Below are 20227 nucleotides of genomic sequence, written 5' to 3' on the forward strand. Positions count from 1 at the left end.
ATTAGTCTGAGGCACGGGAATAACACTTCAGTTCTGCCCARTACTATTTAAAATATGGGTTTAGTGCCATGTCCAGTTTTGAGCACWTAAAGATGTGGACAAATTGGCTGCAGTCCAGGAGAGTACAGTGTGAGTGATCCTGAATTTTGCAAACAGGAACTACAGGAAAAGATGCACAGAATTGAGGTGGTTTGGGCTAGAGAAGCAGAATTTGAAGGAGGAAAAGAAAGGTTTTTCTCTGCCACTAGTAAGTATTGATTCTAAACAGGAGCAAAGCAAAATTAGGTTAAACARGAGGAAAAACTTGCTCTGAGGRAGGATAAGGAATAAATTGGCCAAATAAATTGGCTGTTGAGAAGTTGCAGAAATTCCATTAGCAGAGGGATGATGGGTTTTGGGGGTTTGGTGGGGGCATTTTGTGTGTTTGTTTGTAAGGTACAGGTTTGTTAAATATGTTGATCCAGCTTTAGAACAGGGACTGGACTAGATGATCTCTTCAGTTCTCTTTTAATCATATTTTCCATGACTGTGTCTAAAGTATGTAATGAAACATATTGTTCCTGGAACTGGGGAAGGGCATTTTTCACCAGTGGAACCAGTCTGGACTGGTTGTGCCTTGGCCTTTGCTGAGGGGCTGCAGTGTCCTGCACTCGTTACACCATCACCAACATAGGTACCAGTGTGTGTTCAGGACTGTGTCAGGGGTTTTCATGGATAAAAATTAGTATTAGTGTGTGAGAACGAAGTGGTTTTTCCTGCTGGGCAGTTCTGTCTCCAGTTGTGCTGTATATTGCTGTACTGTATAGTATAAAATATTACCAAATTACAGAAATAAATAATTAGTGTACTCCAGTGTTAATTGAAAGCCCTAGTAGCTCCTTGGTTATGCTCCCCTTCCCCTTCCCCTCCCTCTTTCCTCGTTTTCCTCCTGCTGTTGACACATGTGCTGTGTCTGTGTGCACGTGATGTTTGTCTGTGCACACACATTCCTTCTCTCCTTTACCAAACGAGGACACATTTGCCAGTTCTGAAGTTTGACCTGTTTTTTTTTTGATCATCTGTCAAGTTCCCACTCTTGGAGAACATTTGAAAGCCAGTGAAATACATGGTTAGAGACACAAGCCCCAGTATGTCCAGGGACTTAGGGGTTTGACTTTACAAAAAGATAATCAGGGAATATCCAGGTGGAGAAAGAAATGCATAACGTGAAGAATCAAAGGCAATGCGGGGTTAGGCAGCTTGTGCACCATTTCAGAAGTTACGTTTTGCAAGTCACCCGCTGGCAGGCAGCAGAACTCCCCGTGAGCTGCAGGGATGTGCAGCACTGAGCCCCTTCAGCGTTTCCCACTGGAGGCTGCTTGCATTGCGTCAGGCAGGAGGACGAAGTGTTCTGTACCCTGGGGTGACCTTGTGAAAATGCAGCAGATCCTTCCGTGCTGTTCCAGCCYCAGCCCAGAGCAGGGACTCCGTGCCCGGGCCACGTGGACCCAAAGCTCCCTCTGCTGCTGCAGCTCGGGCTTGGCAGGGTGGATGTGCTGGAGCTCGGCTCAGCTAAACACAAACACGTTGCAGGGYAGAAGAAGGAACATCTGCTCCTACAATGGCTGGGAAAGGCGTCTGCAGCACAGGAAGGAATGAAGTGCAGAGTTTTCAGGCTCTCAAACATGTTGAAGTAATATCTTCATTTGTTATCTCTTTGATAAGCATACAGAAAATACATACTGAGGATATCATAGACTATGTTAATAGTGTATCTACTGGTGATAAGCTTATTGGAAATCTCTGTAGGAGTGTAGATCTCAGCTGGAAAATCTCACCAAAGCTAGTTTTGATTCTGATATTTCTATTCAAGCGTATTATAAAGAAGTGTCACAGAATCCCAGAGTGATTTGAGTTGGAAGGGACCTTAAACTGCCATGGGCAGGGACACCTTCCACTGTCCCAGGGTGCTCCAAAGCCCCAGTGTCCAGCCTGGCCTGGGACACTGCCAGGGACCCAGGGGCAGCCACAGCTTCTCTGGGCACCCTGTGCCAGGGCCTCCCCACCYTCCCAGGGAACAATTCCTTCCCAATATCCCATCCATCCCTGCCCTCTTGCACTGGGAAGCCATTCCCTGTGTCCTGTCCCTCCATCCCTTGTCCCCAGTCCCTCTCCAGCTCTCCTGGAGCCCCTTCAGGCCCTGCGAGGTGCTCTGAGCTCTCCCTGGAGCCTTCTCCCCTCCAGGCTGAACATCCCAGCTCTCCCAGCCTGTGTCTGTAGGAAAACATCACAGTGATCCATTCATTTCCTCAGTAAGGTTTTATACTGAATATGAAGCACTGATCCTTGCTTTGAAATACTCTACCTAAATTATTAGTTTTCCTAATAGATGCTTTTAGAACCATCCATATTACAATAAATTCCATCTTTATAGCAACACACAAAAGACTATATCAATTCAAGTTTAACATCCAGGATAATGGTGAAAATACTCTGCACTATTTCTTAGTGATTCAGTCCAGAGCTGTWGGGCTGTCTAAAGTACCTCCATGTGTTAGGGAGTGTATTTTTATGTTTATGTATATATTTACATGTATASAGAGTGTAACACATCCTGTGAGTGTGCACAGCTCTATTGCCCATGTCTGTGGTACAGCTCAGTGCTATCTTTGTTACCTCAAAGGAAATGTTGCTTCGAACTGTGTTTTGTAAGGATGCTCTGAGCATTCCCCAGTGAATGTGAACATCTGTGTAGTCAGCAGCCTGCTAAGAGACTTCCAGGAAAAAATAGCAAGTGTGAATATGGAGAACAGTCCTGACATTAATGCTTAATTTCTCTTGCAGGAGAAAGTGGCTGCTCTCAGAGCAGCATCAGCCATCCAGCTGTGCAGGAGGGGACAGTCAGTGTCCACAGTCCAAAGAAATCAAGCAAGATTACTCCAAAATTTCACAACCGTATGGTTCACCGTGTGTGGAAGGAATGCATCCTCAACAGGGCACAGTCCAAGTATGRCAGCAGTCCTCATGTTTTTGCTTATTTATGACACAAAATATGCATTTAAAATTGTCATAGTTTTGCCTTAATGTTATTCCTTACAGGATTCCTTTGCTACTAATCAGAGCTAATGATGCCAAACAGCATTATCAAAGAAAATGTTGTATTATCAAAGAAAATGTTGTATTATCAAAGAAACTTTGTCCCTGTGTTCAGCTGAGAGGTCCTGACACTTCCTGTTGTATTTGCAGTTGTGTACCCTAATTGTGACAGTCCTTGAGGACACACATCCATAAGGTGTGCCTTCAGCTGGGTGCTCTCAGATTTGGTGATGGCAGCTTCTGTCTCCAGTTGTAGTTTCCCCACTGAAAGCTGGGTGACTGTAGAACAGATTGTAGATATTTGATATTTAGGGCTCTAAGCGTAATAAGTTAAAACATTACAGGAGCTGGACTAAAATTTCAATTGACAGGGGTATGTAAATTGATGTTAGAATCACAGGCCTTTAGTACTGGAGATTTAAAGTGTATCATGGCATGGTGAGCCCTGGAATATTTATTTATTCCTATTTCCMTGCAATTTCCTCTTCGGGCATGTCAGAATAATTTCCAGAATCAGTTTTAATATCTTTCCCCTTGCTTCTTGTGCTCAGACTCCAGACAAAGTTATCTGATGCAGAGCTGGGACCTTCCTCTTACATCAATCAAACTGTAAATTTAAGGAGTAGTACAGGGATCTRTTTTCTATTTCAAAGGTCAAGTAGGAGGAAGGAATTTATCTGAGGGGAACATATGTGAATTTATTCATGTACATAGTTAAAATTTTGTTTTCCTAAAGGTGATGATGACTGAAATAATTTTCTCTTCTTCAGGAGGAATCAAATTGCAGCTGCAAATTTGGAAGAGGAAGTTCCTAACAATAGTGTTTCATGGGATTTTGTGGATCCAGTCCAAAGAGTCAGTTGTTCTTGTTCCAGGTGAGATTTGAAGAGAATAAACATTTGTCATATTGGGAGAGCTCTGTTTAATTCAGACAGAGGTGCTCTTACAGGAGCTAAAGTTCTGCTTTAGCTGAAGCAAGAGGAAATTGTAACATCAAAAAGGAAATTGTAGYATCAAGCTTCTGATCATATTTGGGGGTTGAATCTGCATCTCAGCCCACTGCAGGAGCCAGTCCAAGTGGGAAATGATGGTATTGGGGCCAGGATCACTCCAACAGTTCCCATTCATAATGAACTCCTCCTGCAGCTTTTCAGAGCTGTAACCTGTGGTTAAGTGGTTGAGGCTTGTGGTGAAGAGAGACAGAATCTGTCTAARTTTCTGAGCATCCTGATATTTGGAGGAAGAGGMAAAACATCTCTACAAATCACTTCAYATRSCTCTGGTCAATCTGCCACGGTGCCAAAACCCACCCAAGAGAATATTAAACCTTTGCAGCCTGGTCACCCACTGTCAGCTGACTGAAAAAAATCCACAGCTTACTCACACAAACCCTCTGGGAGGTTATTAAATCATCTCTCATCTTTCATGGGTGCTTAGAATTCCAGAACTCCTCACTCAGGAAAGGCAGACCATCCCCACCAATTCTGCTTGACCATTCTTACAATTATCAGAGAGATGTTACAGAGCTAGGAAAAAAAAAACCACTTTCCAGTGAAATAGTCCTTGTACAGAAATTCTTAATTCCCAAGGTCACCATCTACTTGTAAGATCTTTACCAAAAGAAGTTATTCCTTAAGCATGCAATTCTTTGTATTGTCAGAGGACGAGATGAAGGGATTGTGCATCCTGCAAGGGTGGAATATTCTACCTGGACACTCCCTGCTCTGTCTGAAGTGAGAGATTGTTTTCTGCAGCTCTTCACTCCTGATTATACACATTGTTTGTATTTATATTCTCAAGAATGTGGAGCAGATGAATGTTTTGTCAGAATGCCCTGTGTTTCCTATGGAAAGCTGGGGAGTCTATAGWGGGCAGTGGTATCCTGATTCTATGRATAGGTCCAGCTGCACTTGCAATTTCACTCTCTGTTCATCCCTCCAGTGTTAAGTTTATCATGSTGGAGTTGGTAAACACAGCAGCTGGGAAACGGAAACATCAGCTTTAAAGTACAGGCAGTACCTGATTTCATACAGCAATAAATACTTTCTGTGTAGCCTCAGAACCTCAGCAGCTACTGTCATGTAGAAATTGTTTTAGTCAGTTCTGTGCCAATTCCATGTATTGGATAAATGTCAAGATAAGATCTTAGACTTGGAATCTCAAAGGGCTGTCTGGGACTCAGCATCAAATTCAGTCTCCTGTGGACCCAGCTTGGTGTGTGAGGATAAGAATGTCTGCAATAATTCTGTGCAGTCAGTTAAAATCCGGTGAGTGATGGAGAATTAAGGCAATGAAATGTTACAAGAACATGCTTAAGGCAAATCTCCAGTTACCAAGGCATTAGCTCCACATTAGGGTGATTGCAGCCACAGACCATCTGCTGCTGCAGGGAATCTGTAGCGTGTCCTGGGAACAGCARAGCCCCATGGAAAGATGGGATAACSCCACACAGCCTGGATGCTTCCAGGGAAAAGAGGCAGCAAGCACAAGACGTTGTGTTTGCACCTTTAGACAAAGCTGGGTGTCTCCAGTCTAGTCCACTTCACTTGTTCTTGTGTGGTTTGTCTTTTAGGTRAAAAGCACATTACATGTTTTGAAATGGGTTTTTGTTGTCCTGTTGTTCGTGAAATAGGGATGGAATGATTCATTTTGAAATGGTGTTTATTTTTAAACAGGTTTCAATGGTAAGCACAGCACGTCTTTCAATTTCTGCTTAGCTTAATAAAATCAAATAAACAGCTAAACAAAAACTCCCTGAAAAAGACCAATAAAATACGGGCAGAGTTATGTCTCGGCTGTCACATCCTTGGGAACCATTGCTGGTATGATGAAAATACTGTTTTAGCAGTACCTGAAACACTGAAATTCAGTTCTGTTCTTCCCAGTCTCAAGGATACTGGATACAAATTGAAAAAAAGCCGTATGAAGCCAGTAATAAGATTGTATGGTTTTGCATTATTTTGTTTGAATATTTTAAAACCTTTATCCAAAGTCAGAAGTTAGAAGTCCGTTAAAAGATCGGGAGCAGAGAGGGAGTTTCTCAGGGCTGATCTTTGGGTTTGGCTTTTCYCTGAGCTCGGGTACCTGCCCTGCCCCTGCAGTGAGCTGTTTCTCGTCCTTCTGCAGGCACAAGGTGTTCAAGCAGCGCTGCGCCGGTGCCTCGGGCCGGCCCCCCTCGCTGACCCAGCCCGGCTTCGGCGTGGGGACGGCGGCGGCCTCGGCACTGCCCCCTCCTGCCTCCTCAAAGCACAAAACCACCGAGAGGCAGGACAAGGGAGAGAAACTGCAGAAAAGGCCCCTGATGCCGTTCCACCATCGGCCCTCGGTGACTGAAGAGCTATGCATGGAGCAGGACACGGCGGGCCAGAAGCTGGGGCTGGCCGGGATGGAGTCCTCGCTGGAAGTCCCCAGTTCCAGGAAATACGAGAAGCCGCTCTCGCTACCTGCTAGAAATCCAAGCAARCAAATGAATATGAATCCTATGGATTCACCCCATTCCCCCACTTCCCCTCTGCCTCCCACCCTGAGCCCCCAGCCCAGGGGTCAGGAGGCAGAGAACCTGGACCCCCCTTCCGTTCCTGTGAACCCAGCACTCTATGGCAGCGGGCTGGAGCTGCAGCCGCTGCCCAGCTTAGATGACAGGACAGTCCTGGTGGGACAGAGGTTACCTCTGATGRCAGAGGTCAGTGAGACAGCCTTGTACTGTGGCATAACTCAGAGCAACGAGACCATGGACATGTGGAGGACCTACAGTGTCCCTTCGAGCGACGACCCCGAGTTCCGGCCACCGGAGCTGCCCTGTGAGAGGTGGGATGGCAAGATGGAGATAAACCCCGACAGCACTGCACTGAAAAGGTGAGAGTGCACACTGAGCAGGGGGTTGAGGTGTTCTAATCATCACCAAACCCTAATTTSTACTTTTCAACTGAAAAAGGCCAAAGCTTCACTCCACCATCACAGATGCTGGAGGGAACACCAAATACTTAAGTAGAAACTATTGCAGGATGCCTTTTCCACATCTTGCTTTCTATTGGATATTATAAGAACTGATAAATCTCTTYATAAGCTATTTTTGTATTTTATACTAGCAAAAAAATTACTCCAGCATTCTGACAAAATGCACCAGAGAGAATGGTCAGTGAGAATGTTTAAGCAAAAATTAACTGAGGAAGAGTTTGTGAGTTAAAAGAATATTGGCTTTGGTAATTACAATGGGGTTTGCTAGRCTTGAAAGGGTTTCAGCCTGAAAAATACAGCCTGTGAAGGCTGGACTTCCAAGTGTTTTCATTTATTTAGTGATAAAATTGGTTATTCTTTTGTTGTCCCAAAGTAGGTCTTTACTGTAAGCTATTTGGCACTAAATGTAACTAAATACATCCTTTATTTGTCGAAAAAAACATATTTCTGCTTGATCAAGAGGGGTGGAGTGAGCCATGGGCTGTGTTTGTGTGACTGCTRCAGATCATGTGGTTTTATTTCACGRTGGCTTTGTTTCCTTCTTTACTTTCACCTGCAGGCTCTTAGCACAACCTAATAAACGGTTTAAAATTTTGGAAGAGCAGAAACCWGTGCAGACCCTGAACTATCTTGACCCCTTGCCTCTACTGCAACCCCCTGGAGAAGGCTGGGGTGACACCAGTGACCCTTACACCTTCGAAGATGGAGATATCAARTACAGCTTCACTGTCAATAAAAAATGCAAACTTGGGGCTGAGAAAGATCCTTTGAAAAAGAACAAGGTGAGGTGTGAATCCAGAACCTTTGGCATTAATGTTCTTGTGGGATTTATCCCGTAGCAGAGTGTTTTCTCTACAGCTCTCTGGAAGACACAAGCTTGTTCCACAGAACAAAATCATATATATATATATATATATATATATTTTTTTTTTTTTTACTTTGTATCATTACCTGCATGATGGTCCTTCTGTGTCTTATCCTTTATGGAGCTGTTTCAGTGTCTGGGTGTGCAAGAAAACATTCTAAAAGACATTTATTCCCGGAGAATTTGAGGTGGTTGGTTGATTACCTGGACTGGCTGTCAGAGCTGKGTGATGTCCATGGAATCCTTTGGAAATCTTACATTTAACTCAGASCCCTGAGTTTGATTTGATGTGGGAAAATAGTTGTTCTTACATATCTTAAGTTAATGTCCATTTTAAACCTTTTGATTTTTTGTACAGTCRGAAGATGGGATTGGTACCAAGGAAATTCCCCCAACGGGCCATTCCACCCCAGTTCCTGATGGAAAAGATGCCATGTCCATTTTCAGTTCTGCTCCTAAGGCTGGTGAGTGAAAGCTCTTTGGTTTGCTCTGCAAAACGAAATTACTCAAAGCTAGGTCATAACATCTGGAAGGGAAATTCACTTCTGAACTTTTATCTGTAACATGAGTCGTACAAACAGTTTCCAAGGTGGAAAAAACTTAATTTTTCTTCTCCTTTTTATAAAAACAATGACATGTTTTTTACTGTATTAAATGGGCAGCAGCTCCTTCATTGTTTCCTGACTGACCCTCAGTGGTTGCTGAGRCTCCGGCAGGGCAGAGGGGCCTCAGTGCTGCTGGGAAAAGGTGATTTTGTGTTTTTGACTTTGCTCCTTGCCTGTGTTCTCCCCGTGGCCATGACAGATTCCCGGCAGGACGGCGCTGCCGCCAGGGCCGGCTCCAGCAGCCTCACCCAGGTCACCGATCTGGCCCCGTCCCTGCACGACCTCGACAACATCTTCGACAACTCCGATGAGGATGAGCTGGGGGTGAGTCTTTGTGGGGATGAGAGTTCTGTAGGCCAAAACCCAGGAATCCTAGTGGGRATGATTATCCCTGATAGATGGAATACAGAGTTGCCAGGTTGGCTTGCATTTTAGCTGGGAAGGATTGCTGGCAAAGAGAGAGGTTTTTCAGGAGATCCATTGTGCGTGGACAGGCTGTAAGGAGCTTCCACCATGCAGTTGCTTTATAAATCCATTATATCTAGTTCTGTGTCCTTAACTTCTGGCAGAATTTTATGTTTGAGAATTCTGGTGGAAAAGATCCAAGTTTTCATAATTGGTGATTGGTTGATTGGTTTTCTCACCTTGTCTGAGAACCTGCTCGAAGAAAAATAAATCCAACCTTACACCAAGCACTTTATTTCAGTGCAAAGAGAAATAGTTGCTGCATGTTAAGAAATACAAAAGGAAATGCAGATTTATATCAATTATGAGAGGGGAAAATTGCCAGGAAAAGCAAAGCTTTGAATAGTCACTATCTTTAAGCATAATCTAATAGAGCCATTATGATACAGAAGATGATCCTAAAGTGACTGTTAGTAGATAACAGTGTTTAAAATGTCTGGTTCTTGGCAGGACTTACAAGTGCACCATTTTCCTTACTGAGGTTCCACACAAACTGCAGCTCAGATGCCACAGTTAATATGCAAATCTACCAAAGGACTGTTCTGTMAAAACAAAAAATTGCTTCATTCTCTGAAGTTGGCCTGGACAACCCTAATATTTTTCCTATCTTAACATTTGCATATGTTTGGCTTGGTGTCATATTCCTATTATTATGTGGGAGTAACCCAAACATGGAARCAAGTGGGGCAGTCACATGCATTTCAAGTTCAGGGCTTGTAATAACTTTTTAAATGTAATTTATGTGTGCACAGAAGTAAAGAAACRCATGGTTCTACGAATGCATCAATCTGTGAGGGCTGTATAGAGGGGCAATTATTTCAGAGCTTTCTTTTTGTTTTAGTGTTGAAAGAGGGGGAAAAAATCCTGACTCCTTGAGGGAAGTGGGTGGGAGAGTAGGAAAGCAGAGATTTTCTTTGCTGTGCAATGCCTCTGAGAGGTGCCAGGATGTGTCCTAACTGCAGTGTTTGTTTTTTCCAGGCTGTGTCCCCAGCCCTGCGCTCCTCCAAGCTGCCGGCAGCGGGCTCYGAGGAGCGGCCGCTGGGCAAGGACGGCCGGACTGCAGTGCCCTACCCTCCCAGTGAGTAACTGGGGTTTACTGGGCACAGCCCACCCCTCCCACACACACCCAGCCTGGCTGCACCAGCCTGCAGTGCCACTGGCCTCACAGAGGGTGGACTGGTGCTGCAATTGCCAGCTTCTAATGAGGACAGTGATAATACACRCTCGTGTTTTTAATGAGCCTGCTGAGATTTGAGGTGCTCTTCTATTGGCATTTTTATTRTCTTAGACTGGAAGTGTGGGAGGGGTTTGTTACAAACCTTCCTTTGGAAGCTTTCCCCTCTCATCTCAGCTCACTGTTAGGCACCTACACTATTACCACATCCCTCTTTAAGTAGAAACCCTTCTATTTAACAAAATTAAAGTATTCAAAACCTTGACTTACCAGCTGGCCATGATGGTGTAACCTGTCTTGGTTGAAATTGTGTGAAATGCAGGTTAAAAACATAAGGAGTTTTTTGTAAGGACTGTGCCAACAACTGTTGGGAATGATAGGAAAATCTGAGATTCGTGGGCTTTCTGCATTTCTCAAACCTGACAGGAGGGTGCAGCCAGGGGAGGTTKGGCTCTGCTCCCAAGGAACAAGGGACAAGAGAGAGGAAATGGCCTCAAGCTGTGCCAGAGGAGGGTCAGGCTGGATATTGGRAARATTTCTTCACAGAAAGGGCTCTCCAGYCCTGGCACAACCGTTGGGGGCAGTGCTGGAGTCCCCATCCCTGCAGGTATTTTACAAGGATGTGGCCTTGGCAGCACTGGGAATGGTTGGACTTGATCTCAGAGGACTTTTCCGACCTGAACAATYCTCTGTTTCTACTGGTGTGGGTGGTATTTCTCCTGAGATGAAGKAGAAGTGTGCCTGTGTTTGTGGGTGATGAGAAAGGTGAGAATTTTTGGTATAATAGTAACGAATCAAATTACAAATTACTTAGTGGTGAGAAGGAAGAGTGTTTGATTTCTGTGGCCACTACAAGCAGAAATCCAATCTCTCTGCAAATCATTCTTTAATGCCTTCTCATTAACTTCAGCTGGTAATGAGAACAAATTGAGGTGAAGAAAAAAAMCAGTCTGAAGGAGATGAGTCAGAGTTTTATGGACCCATAAAAGCTGTGCTGATTTACTCAAATGTAGAAGTCTGAAGTATACAGAGATTGGATTTTGACAGGTTTAGTTGATCCATAGCTTTTTAAAATATGCAAAGCTTTTTCAAGCATGACACACATGAAAATGAATGATGATAGTTGCCTGTTGCTGTAGGGTTGGGGGATTTTTTGTAATTAAACTTTTTTATGAATCTGCACTGCAGAATTTTGCTAAGTGGCGTGARCTGGAGGTGAGAAAATGATGTAGTGTGAAGTTAAACAGATACATTCCACTTGTGGCCGTGGCCTTGCCACCAGCTGTCGAGGCAGGGCAGTGTSTGTGTGGAGCTGAAGTGCCTTGTACAGCATCATAAATTCCTACTGGGCCCCCTTCATTTTCACCTTCCTCCCTGTCGCCTCTCCAGAGCCTARAGCACCTCTCTCTGCTGAGAAACAGCAGCCAGTCCAGCTGCCAACCTGGACATTGTATTTCAGGCTAATGCTGGTAGAAATTATTTTCTTCCATTCTGCTGAACCTGTTGTCAGCACTGATTTATCCTGTATCAGGACAAGGCTAAGGTCTTTTAAATACAAATACTGAGAGTGGGGGGAAAAAGAATATGGATGAAGTGGGAATAATTCCTAACCCATTGTTTACTCTGCTGCTCCAGACTGTGAAGGAGTCTGACTTTGGGTTCAACTTGGACAATTATTGCCAAAAGAACTGCATTTTGAGAGGACTTTCCTCCATTTGGAGTTGTTTCCCTTTGTCTAAAGAGTTCACTAGCCTGGCTGTGTCATCTCTGAGCATAAAAGCATCAAATGCAGGGTTGGCTCAGATAAGGCAGAGTGGGGGCATATCCTGAGGCTGCAGCATCCTATAGCAATGTGCTGTTAGTACRGGTATTCATAGTCCATTTATAGTTCTAATCCCACCACTTGTGCCTTTTTCTTTTCATTTTTGAGAACAGTACTTCTTGCCTCTTTGGATTTCCACAACACAGTGTTTACTAGTCAGAAATCCATCTATATGGATTTATGAATTTTCCATAATCTTTAAGCTGCAATTATTACCGAATACAAGTGTCTCCCTGTGTCCTGTCAGCTTGGGAAATTGAATTGGGCATTAAATCTGTCACAAAARGTATCTAAAAAGAGGCACCTGTGAGAATTCCCCCTTTTCTAATTACACAGAGCTCACYAGTGATGGCTTTGTCCAGAGAGGATCTGTCCTAATTCAAGTCAGGAGAATAGAGCATTTGTGCTTAATTTGACACAAAATTAATATGGAAGCTGGAGCTAGAAGGAAGCAGGATAGAGCTGGGGAGAACATGCAAGATTTTTGTGATTTGTGTCTGATTGCATTATGCTGTACAGAACATCTCTGTTGGGGTTGGTTGTTTTGCTTCAAGAAGAAAAATAGACAATGGCTGATTCCATTATGTTCATTTCCTGAGAAACCATTTAGGGATTTTCCYGGCTTAAAGTCTTGTGATGCAAAATGATAATTTTGTGGCTTCTCTGGCCCTGGAACTTTRGGATGCCTGGCAGTCTGTTGCTGGGCAGAGCTGCCCATGTTTATGGCAGGAGCTGTGGCGCCATGGACCAAAGGAGGCTACAGTTACTGAGTAGAGAAATCCAGCTCAGGGCAAACAAATTGCAAAGGCCTCCTGGTTTTGTACATTTGTCTGTCTGCTGGGTTGTTGTTTCTGCTGAACAATAACCWTGCAAAATATCCCTGGGAATTTTGGGAATTTATCCCTAGGATTCAACTTCTGGTCTAGATTTACTCTGCTGTCAGAACCCCAATAAATCTGTTTAAACCTTTGCTACTTTTTAATTGATGAAATAAGACCCAGCCTTGAGTTGATCTCTTCTGTTTTATTGAATTTCGTTGAGAATTTGTGTTTTAATGATTAACTGTGTTGCTTCATCCTTCTTAGCTGTGGCAGATCTCCAAAGGATGTTCCCAACACCACCTTCTTTAGAACAACACCCTGCCTTCTCCCCAGTGATGAGTTACAAAGATGGGATCAGTTCAGAGACTGTGACAGCCTTGGGAATGATGGAGAGCCCTATGGTCAACATGGTTCCAACACAGCTGGCTGAGTTTAAGATGGAGGTGGAAGATGGATTAGGTAGCCCAAAACCTGAAGAAATTAAGGTAACATGCCAGAGATGTGGGATTTTCACAAACTCATCTGTGCACACTGATTTTTATAAATGACTCTGAGTGTGTATAGCAGACTAACAAATGTGAGCTGGAGCCATGTAAAGAACCTAGAGCTGAACAAATATTCTTCTCTAGTAAATTGTTGCCCTGATTTTGACTGTAGGTATTTTTCTTTTCAAAATTTAATGTTTGTAATGGTTCTGGGTGTTCTCAGGAAACAAACAGTATTGTCTGTGCAATGAGCTCTGCCTAACAGGAGTGTACATGTATGAAAAAGCACCATCCTTGTGGCTGAGCAGCTGTTCAGTGATGTATTTGTTCAGATCATTTCTCTGTGGCACCTCTGCTGTTTCCCCCTCCCTGCTGCCAGGTGGGTGCACAGTGGGATGAGAGGTGCATGGAGCAAGGCTGCCTTTTTCTCTCTGCTGTGTTCCTCTTTTGATTAGGGTTGGAACTCCCTGAGAAAGCCCAGGGATTGAACTTGCTCTGTTTCTTCTTCAGCTAATGTTAATTCTCAAGTTTTAAGGCCAGAAGGGACCATTCTTACCTGACTTTCTGTATAACACAGGTCAGGTAATGTCACCGTTTCTCCTCTCCTCAGTCTTGTAGTGTATCAGTGATGAGTTGTTTGTAGCTGGGGACTGTTCTCTGGTGACATCCCAGCTGTGGCCATTTCTCCAGAACACCCCWTGGAGGGGTCAGCACCAGCACTGGCTGTGCATTGGTTGTGTCATTGTTCCATCAGAGGGAAAGAGCAGGGCAAAATCATTCAGCCTGTGTATATCCTGCATTACTGAACTTTTGGGGCTGATTTTGATCACTTTTGTCAGACGGTATCCCTGCCATATTTCCATGCAGACTGTCTGAAATTGTTTGGTTTTTTTTTAATTAAAAAATGCACGTTCTGCAGCAATCTGCTCTGTGCACAGGGACTAAAAAGGGRGATGCCCACTCTAACTCTGGCATCCTGGTCGTCCCCATCCCTTGATTTTACAGCCTAGTTCTTCTCCTTCAGACCCACCCTCATGTGCCACAGCCTGTTCCTTCTATTTCAGCAGCCATTTCTCTCCCCAGCAGCACCTCCTTCCCTCTCCTCTGTGCCCATATTGGATTCACTGAGGGCTGATTTTTAAGGGTCTGCCCTGCTGAGCCAGGGACACACTTGRCAGCTGTATGGACAAGAGATGGCTGTGGGCTGGTGTGAGGATACTGATGGATCCCTTTGTGATGTGGTCACTGTGAGCCAGGACATTTTCCTGCCAGGAAAATTCCTGAGGAATTGCATCCCTCAGGCAGTCTGCAGGGGAAGCACTTGCAAACCTCAGAGTGACTTCTTCCATGGAGCTTTCAGTTTTGTCCCTGGGAGAGGAGCGAGTTCCTGTCCCTGGCAGGAMGCAGGACAGCCTGTGGGACAGCATTCCAGGGTTGTGTTCCCATGTTTTGGTGCAGTGTGTCCAAATGGACATTCCAAGTGGAATTCCCTGCTCATTCCCCTGCCAAGGGCTGAGCTGGCAGGGAGCTCATCCCAACAGTTCTGTTGAGAAACTTTGCAGAAGTGGRAGGGAGGGAAGGGGTGAATTCCCAATGTCCATCCCAAAGGCAGAAGCCACCTGGAYCCCAGGGCCTGGGGCAGCTCTGCTTTGGGACCACCAGATCTGTCCTTCCTTCCACCCTGAGCTCTCACTTGGAGGCACTTGGGGACAAGGCACCTTCTCAGAGCTGTGCTTCAGGACTGTCTTCATTTCCCATGCTGAGCTGGTGCAACCRCAAGTTTTTGTACTATTACAGGAGTTGGAAATAAGTTTTTATAAGGTTTGTAAGACTTTGCCTTGCCACAGACGTTGCTGRTTTTTCTCATCTGCTTATGCAGTAAACTGTTTGTTAAAGAACAGGATAACTTAGGCCTGGAAAAAAACCTGTCTTGGAATTTGCTGAACTGAAGGTTTTTGAGTGGGAGCAAGTTTCAGGGCATCATTGATACCAAAGATATTTCAATCTCCCTCACAATCGTTGTAGAGTATTAAAATACTTGAATTCTGCCTGAGAGCATTTCCACCAGCACAGCTCATTGGCTTCTGAGTGTGTCACACCTGCTCACACASACCATGGGGGAAATGGGCACTAAAGCCGTTGCTGACCATTCTGAGGAGACGCAAGGAGATTCCTTGTGCTGAGCATTCAGCAGCTGCAGATCCACACATTCCTCATCCCTCAGTGCTTGACAAGGTGCAAGGGAAAAAATGCAAAGCTCTAACAAGATGTTAAATACTGAGACTGCTGTGACTGTTTTCATACTGATTTTCACTCTGCAGTAGTGCCTCAAAAGGAATAGTTCTGTTCTCCTGAAAGAGCTGCAATAGCTCTAGAAACTCAGGCTGAAGTTCTCATCCTCACTCTCTGCAATCAAACCTGACAGTCACTAAAAGCCCAGTGAGGCTGCACTTCATTGATAATTCATATTATGTTTGCTGGATTGTYTAGATATTTGTATTTAATGATTGGCATGTGCAAAGTGTGCACTGTTATTGCTAAAGTGCTGGGAACCCCCACGGTGGGGTCAGTCTGAGGCTGCCTCAAGGCACCTCAGGGYTCCTCACACTTCGACTCAGCCTCTCCCCATTGTCAGCACACAACCCTTGCAAAGAGCAATCTTTTAAGTGTCTCAGTGAGGTGCTAAAAGTTAGGTAGTGTGAAAATTTCATAGGGCACTACTCATGTTCAGGCACAGCTTGTCTGAAATGAGCCTGATCCAATTGTGAGACCTCCCGCCATAAAGTTGTGCAGCACCTTGGGATAACAGGGAGCCTCAGCTGAGTTTCCTTGAAGGAACTGCTCTGGAGTGCTTTATAGAATAATAAATGCAGTTCATTTTTKGGGGAAAAAGCAGTTATAGAGAGTTTGAACAGTATAATAGGTTTTAATAAATATCTAARGAGCACCTTGACCACATTGTTGTAACCAAGGCTGTTTGGTTGTTACAGGATTTTTCGTATGTGCACAAAGTTCCATCATTTCAACCTTTTGTGGGCTCCTCCCTGTTTGCTCCACTGAAGATCCTGCCCAGCCAGTGCCTCCTACCTCTGAAGATTCCAGATGCCTGCATCTTCAGGCCTTCTTGGGCTGTTCCTCCAAAAATTGAACAACTTCCATTGCCACCTGCAGCCACTTTCATCAGAGATGGCTACAAGTAAGTACAGCCTTGGAGGAAATGGGTTTGTCAGGGGTAACTGAAATGGCTGTTTGTATTAACAGTGCTTTAACCTGTAAATGTGTTTCAGACCTTTTAGGTTTGTCATTGACTGGGATCAAAACAGTTCTGATAGCAGGAACATGTGATTTAACCCCAGCCTTGGCAGTCATGGCTGTTACAGTGTGTGTTCATTCTCAGTGCTTTGACAAGAGCAGGAACATGCAGTACCTGAATTAATGGCAATTTCTGATASAAGAAAACACTGCAATTCAACAGGAACCACAAGTGTTGGGGAGCAACATGAGTGCACTGAACCAGTCACATCTCTGCCCTCCCGTTTCCATGTCCAGCCTCCAGCCTGGCTCCCATGTGCCACTTTGAGCTCCAGGCTGGTGATCTCGGGTCCTGGTGATTCCAGTTCCAGATTCCTGAGGTCTCTGTAAATGCTGAGTGGGCCTGTGAGGGCTCCCCAGTTTGTGTTCCCTGAGTGGGGACCAGGGGAGCTGCTGATCAGACAGACCTGGGTCCATGACCTGTCCTGTCCCACCCTTCCTGATACCAAAAGAGGAGATTCCAAATTGGGACAGTGCTGTGGCCTACACAGACCCACTGACATTCATTTCCAAAGCTTGGATTTCTCACTCAGTTCTCAGAAATTAGCAGTGTTTATGGAGGAAATTCATTGCTGGAGGTTTTGCAAGCTAGCAAGAATGTACATCATTAAATTAATAAAACCTCTTAAAAGGCATAGTGATAGTACAGAGGTCTCCTGCTGCACTGCTCCATTTCTAGAGGAAGCAGTCTGTATCTTTAAATCAGTCTGTAAATCCTTTAAATCAGTCCTTTTGCAGSCCCAAAGGGTCCTTCACTGTTCTCAAAAGAATTGCAAAGGAGAAATTGTAAACCCTTGATATAGTGCCTAGGGAGCAATTTAATTCTCAGGTTTTTTCATAATAGTAACTGATGCACCGGGCCTGAGGTGGTTATTAATTTCAGGTATTTGTTGGGGGAAAAAACCCTTTCATTTTCAATCTAATCCAATTAGAGTGAGGATTATTACTGCAGGCTTCCGACAGAGTGGTGATTGCCAATCAGAGTTTCTAGGTCACCTTTTCTTATTAGTCTGAGGCACTCGCTCTGCTGCAGCTCCACAACTCCTTCAGACCCTGCTTCATTATTTTCTCCCTCCTGCTTTGAGTTGGACACACRGCAGTTCAAGGTAACAAAATGATTGTGAGGAGCAAGGTATTCAGTGATTCCCTTTTCAAGTCGCTAATGATAGTTGGGCATTCAAATGATAGCCCTTTCCAATARCACACAAAATACACTGTAAGGACAGACAAACATGGAGAAATCCTGTTACCCCTTCCTTATCCAGAGACTCACTGAGTCTGGACACTCTTTCCTTGCCCTACTGTGTAATTAACATATTGCAAGAAAAGTCAGCAGGTTAGAAGTGATGTGGAAAGAGAAAAGTAAAGATCTTTTTCCTTGATTGACCCCTTRTTACCTGTTTATTGAAATGAATCCTTGCAAATGGAAGGTAGATCTCATGGGAATGTACAAACTGTTCTTTGGTCACCTGGGTTTGGCAGGAAATGACAAAAACAGAGTAATAAAACCCAGCCATGAATGGAGATGATCCAAAAATATGATTCTTAGCTTTACTGGACTAAGTTTGTAATGGAATGTGTCCCATTGTGCTACAGACTGTGCAATCCAAAATGAGCATTTGCATTTATAGATCAGACATCCAGAGTGTCACCATGAGGTGACACGTGCAGCAGTGCCACATGCATGAGTTCTGACAGCTGTTTAAAGTGATTTCTAAAGTACAGAAAGATGTCTATCTGAAATACTTTCATTTCCACTAATCTGTATCTCTTCACAGATAGTGGTGTTTAAAATAAAAGCTACTATTCCTTTTTCCCTAAAAAAGTTGCAAACATCATAAATCTTAACTTGATCATTTCTCTAGAGATTGTTCTCAAGAGCRTTTGAGTTTTAGGCCATGGGAATAATCTTTCAGAGGGTGAAGTGATACCTTTTATCATAATGATAAGAACCAGTGGTGCTCGTGGGGAGAATTTTGAGTTCTGTTGAGCCACAAGTAGAGGTTATGAGGGCAGTGTTTGCCGCAGTTTCGGTGGCTCCTTCCATCTTTCACCATCCTGTATTTAAAAACGAGCTTTGACAGCCTGCTCTGTGTTGCCATCCCTTCCCCACAGCAAYGTGCCCAGCGTGGGCAGCCTGGACCAGGACTACCTGCAGATGAGCACRCCCCAGATGAGCACGCCGGTGACGCTCAACAGCGCGGCCCCCGCCAGCAACAGCGGCGCAGGGGTGCTGCCATCGCCGGCCACGCCGCGCTTCTCCGTGCCCACACCGCGCACGCCGCGCACGCCCAGGACTCCCCGGGGCGGGGGCACCGCCAGCGGCCAGGGCTCCGTCAAATACGACAGCACRGACCAGGGCTCCCCCGCCTCCACGCCCTCCACCACGCGCCCGCTCAACTCGGTGGAGCCGGGCACGGTGCAGCCCATCCCGGAGGCGCACAGCCTGTACGTGACCCTGATCCTCTCCGACTCCGTGCTCAACATCTTCAAGGACAGGAACTTCGACAGCTGCTGCATCTGCGCCTGCAACATGAACATCAAGGGTGCTGACGTGGGGCTCTACATCCCTGACTCGTCCAACGAGGATCAGTACCGCTGCACCTGCGGCTTCAGCGCCATCATGAACCGCAAACTCGGCTACAACTCCGGCCTCTTCATCGAGGATGAGCTGGATATTTTCGGCAAGACCTCGGACATCGGCCAAGCTGCAGAAAGGAGACTGATGATCTGCCAGAGCAACTTGATCTCGCAGATGGGAGAGGGGGCCAGGAGGAGCCAGGAGCCTCCCATGAGCCTCCTGCTGCTGCTGCAGAACCAGCACACGCAGCCCTTCACCTCGCTCAGCTGCCTGGATTACATGGCCTCCAACAACCGCCAGACGCTGCCCTGTGTCAACTGGAGCTACGACCGGCTGCAGGCTGACAGCAACGACTCCTGGGTGGAGTGTTTCAACGCCCTGGAGCAGGGCAGGCAGTAYGTGGACAACCCCACGGGGGGCAAGGTGGACGAAGCCCTTGTCCGAAGTGCCACTGTCCATTCCTGGCCTCACAGCAACGGTACGGGCAGAGCTGAGCCTTTTGTCTCTCAGTGTTTTGTGACCTCTGTAAATTTGTTTAGTTGTGACCCACATAATCTTTATGTGGGAAATGATAGGCCTAAAAATAYGCTAGAGATAAAGTAGATTTCTGAAAGCTTATAAATGACATCTAAAGTACCAATAATCCGGCCGTCCTCAGAATTTGTGGCCTAAATTGTGAATGAGTCTGTGGAAGTTCACAAATTTGAAGCAGAGGGAAAACAAACTCAGGTATTCTGCCTCAGGGAAGGCAGAATTAGGGCCCTTTTTAATTTTGAAGAAGGGTATAAGCAGTCAGTGGAAAATAATTGCTCTATATGTGTTAGGCGAAAGAAGGGGAAAAGGTGTCAAGGGAAAAAAGTTATTCTGTAATTAAGTATTACTTGTTTTATACTGGAAATGCTGTGACRTCTTGTGACCTGAGCTGGACACAGAATGGCACTGAAAGGTATGTGTAAAGGCCTGTGGTGACAGCAGTGATTTTGAACAGCACCACATTCAAGTGCCATCCAGCTAATCAGAGTTGCCCCAATTGCATGGACAGTGTGCAGAGCAATTCACAGGAAT

At 45.1% G+C, this 20227-nt stretch overlaps 1 protein-coding gene across 1 annotated transcript in view; it reads left to right on the forward strand.

Moving 5' to 3' along the window:
* Positions 1-20227, forward strand: part of MED13L (mediator complex subunit 13L) — a 170822-nt gene that overhangs the window by 128435 nt on the left and 22160 nt on the right. The window contains exons 8-17 of the mRNA XM_057377446.1: positions 2824-2986; positions 3846-3950; positions 6202-6930; positions 7592-7814; positions 8256-8361; positions 8702-8826; positions 9946-10045; positions 13049-13269; positions 16260-16465; positions 18697-19640. Of these exons, the coding sequence (XP_057233429.1) occupies positions 2824-2986; positions 3846-3950; positions 6202-6930; positions 7592-7814; positions 8256-8361; positions 8702-8826; positions 9946-10045; positions 13049-13269; positions 16260-16465; positions 18697-19640 (2922 nt within the window). The remainder of the gene's footprint in view (positions 1-2823; positions 2987-3845; positions 3951-6201; positions 6931-7591; positions 7815-8255; positions 8362-8701; positions 8827-9945; positions 10046-13048; positions 13270-16259; positions 16466-18696; positions 19641-20227) is intronic.

This window comes from Malurus melanocephalus, unplaced genomic scaffold, assembly GCF_030028575.1.
Source record: "Malurus melanocephalus ecotype Western Australia unplaced genomic scaffold, MMel_1.1 scaffold_316, whole genome shotgun sequence".
In the NCBI taxonomy this organism is placed as follows: domain Eukaryota; kingdom Metazoa; phylum Chordata; class Aves; order Passeriformes; family Maluridae; genus Malurus; species Malurus melanocephalus.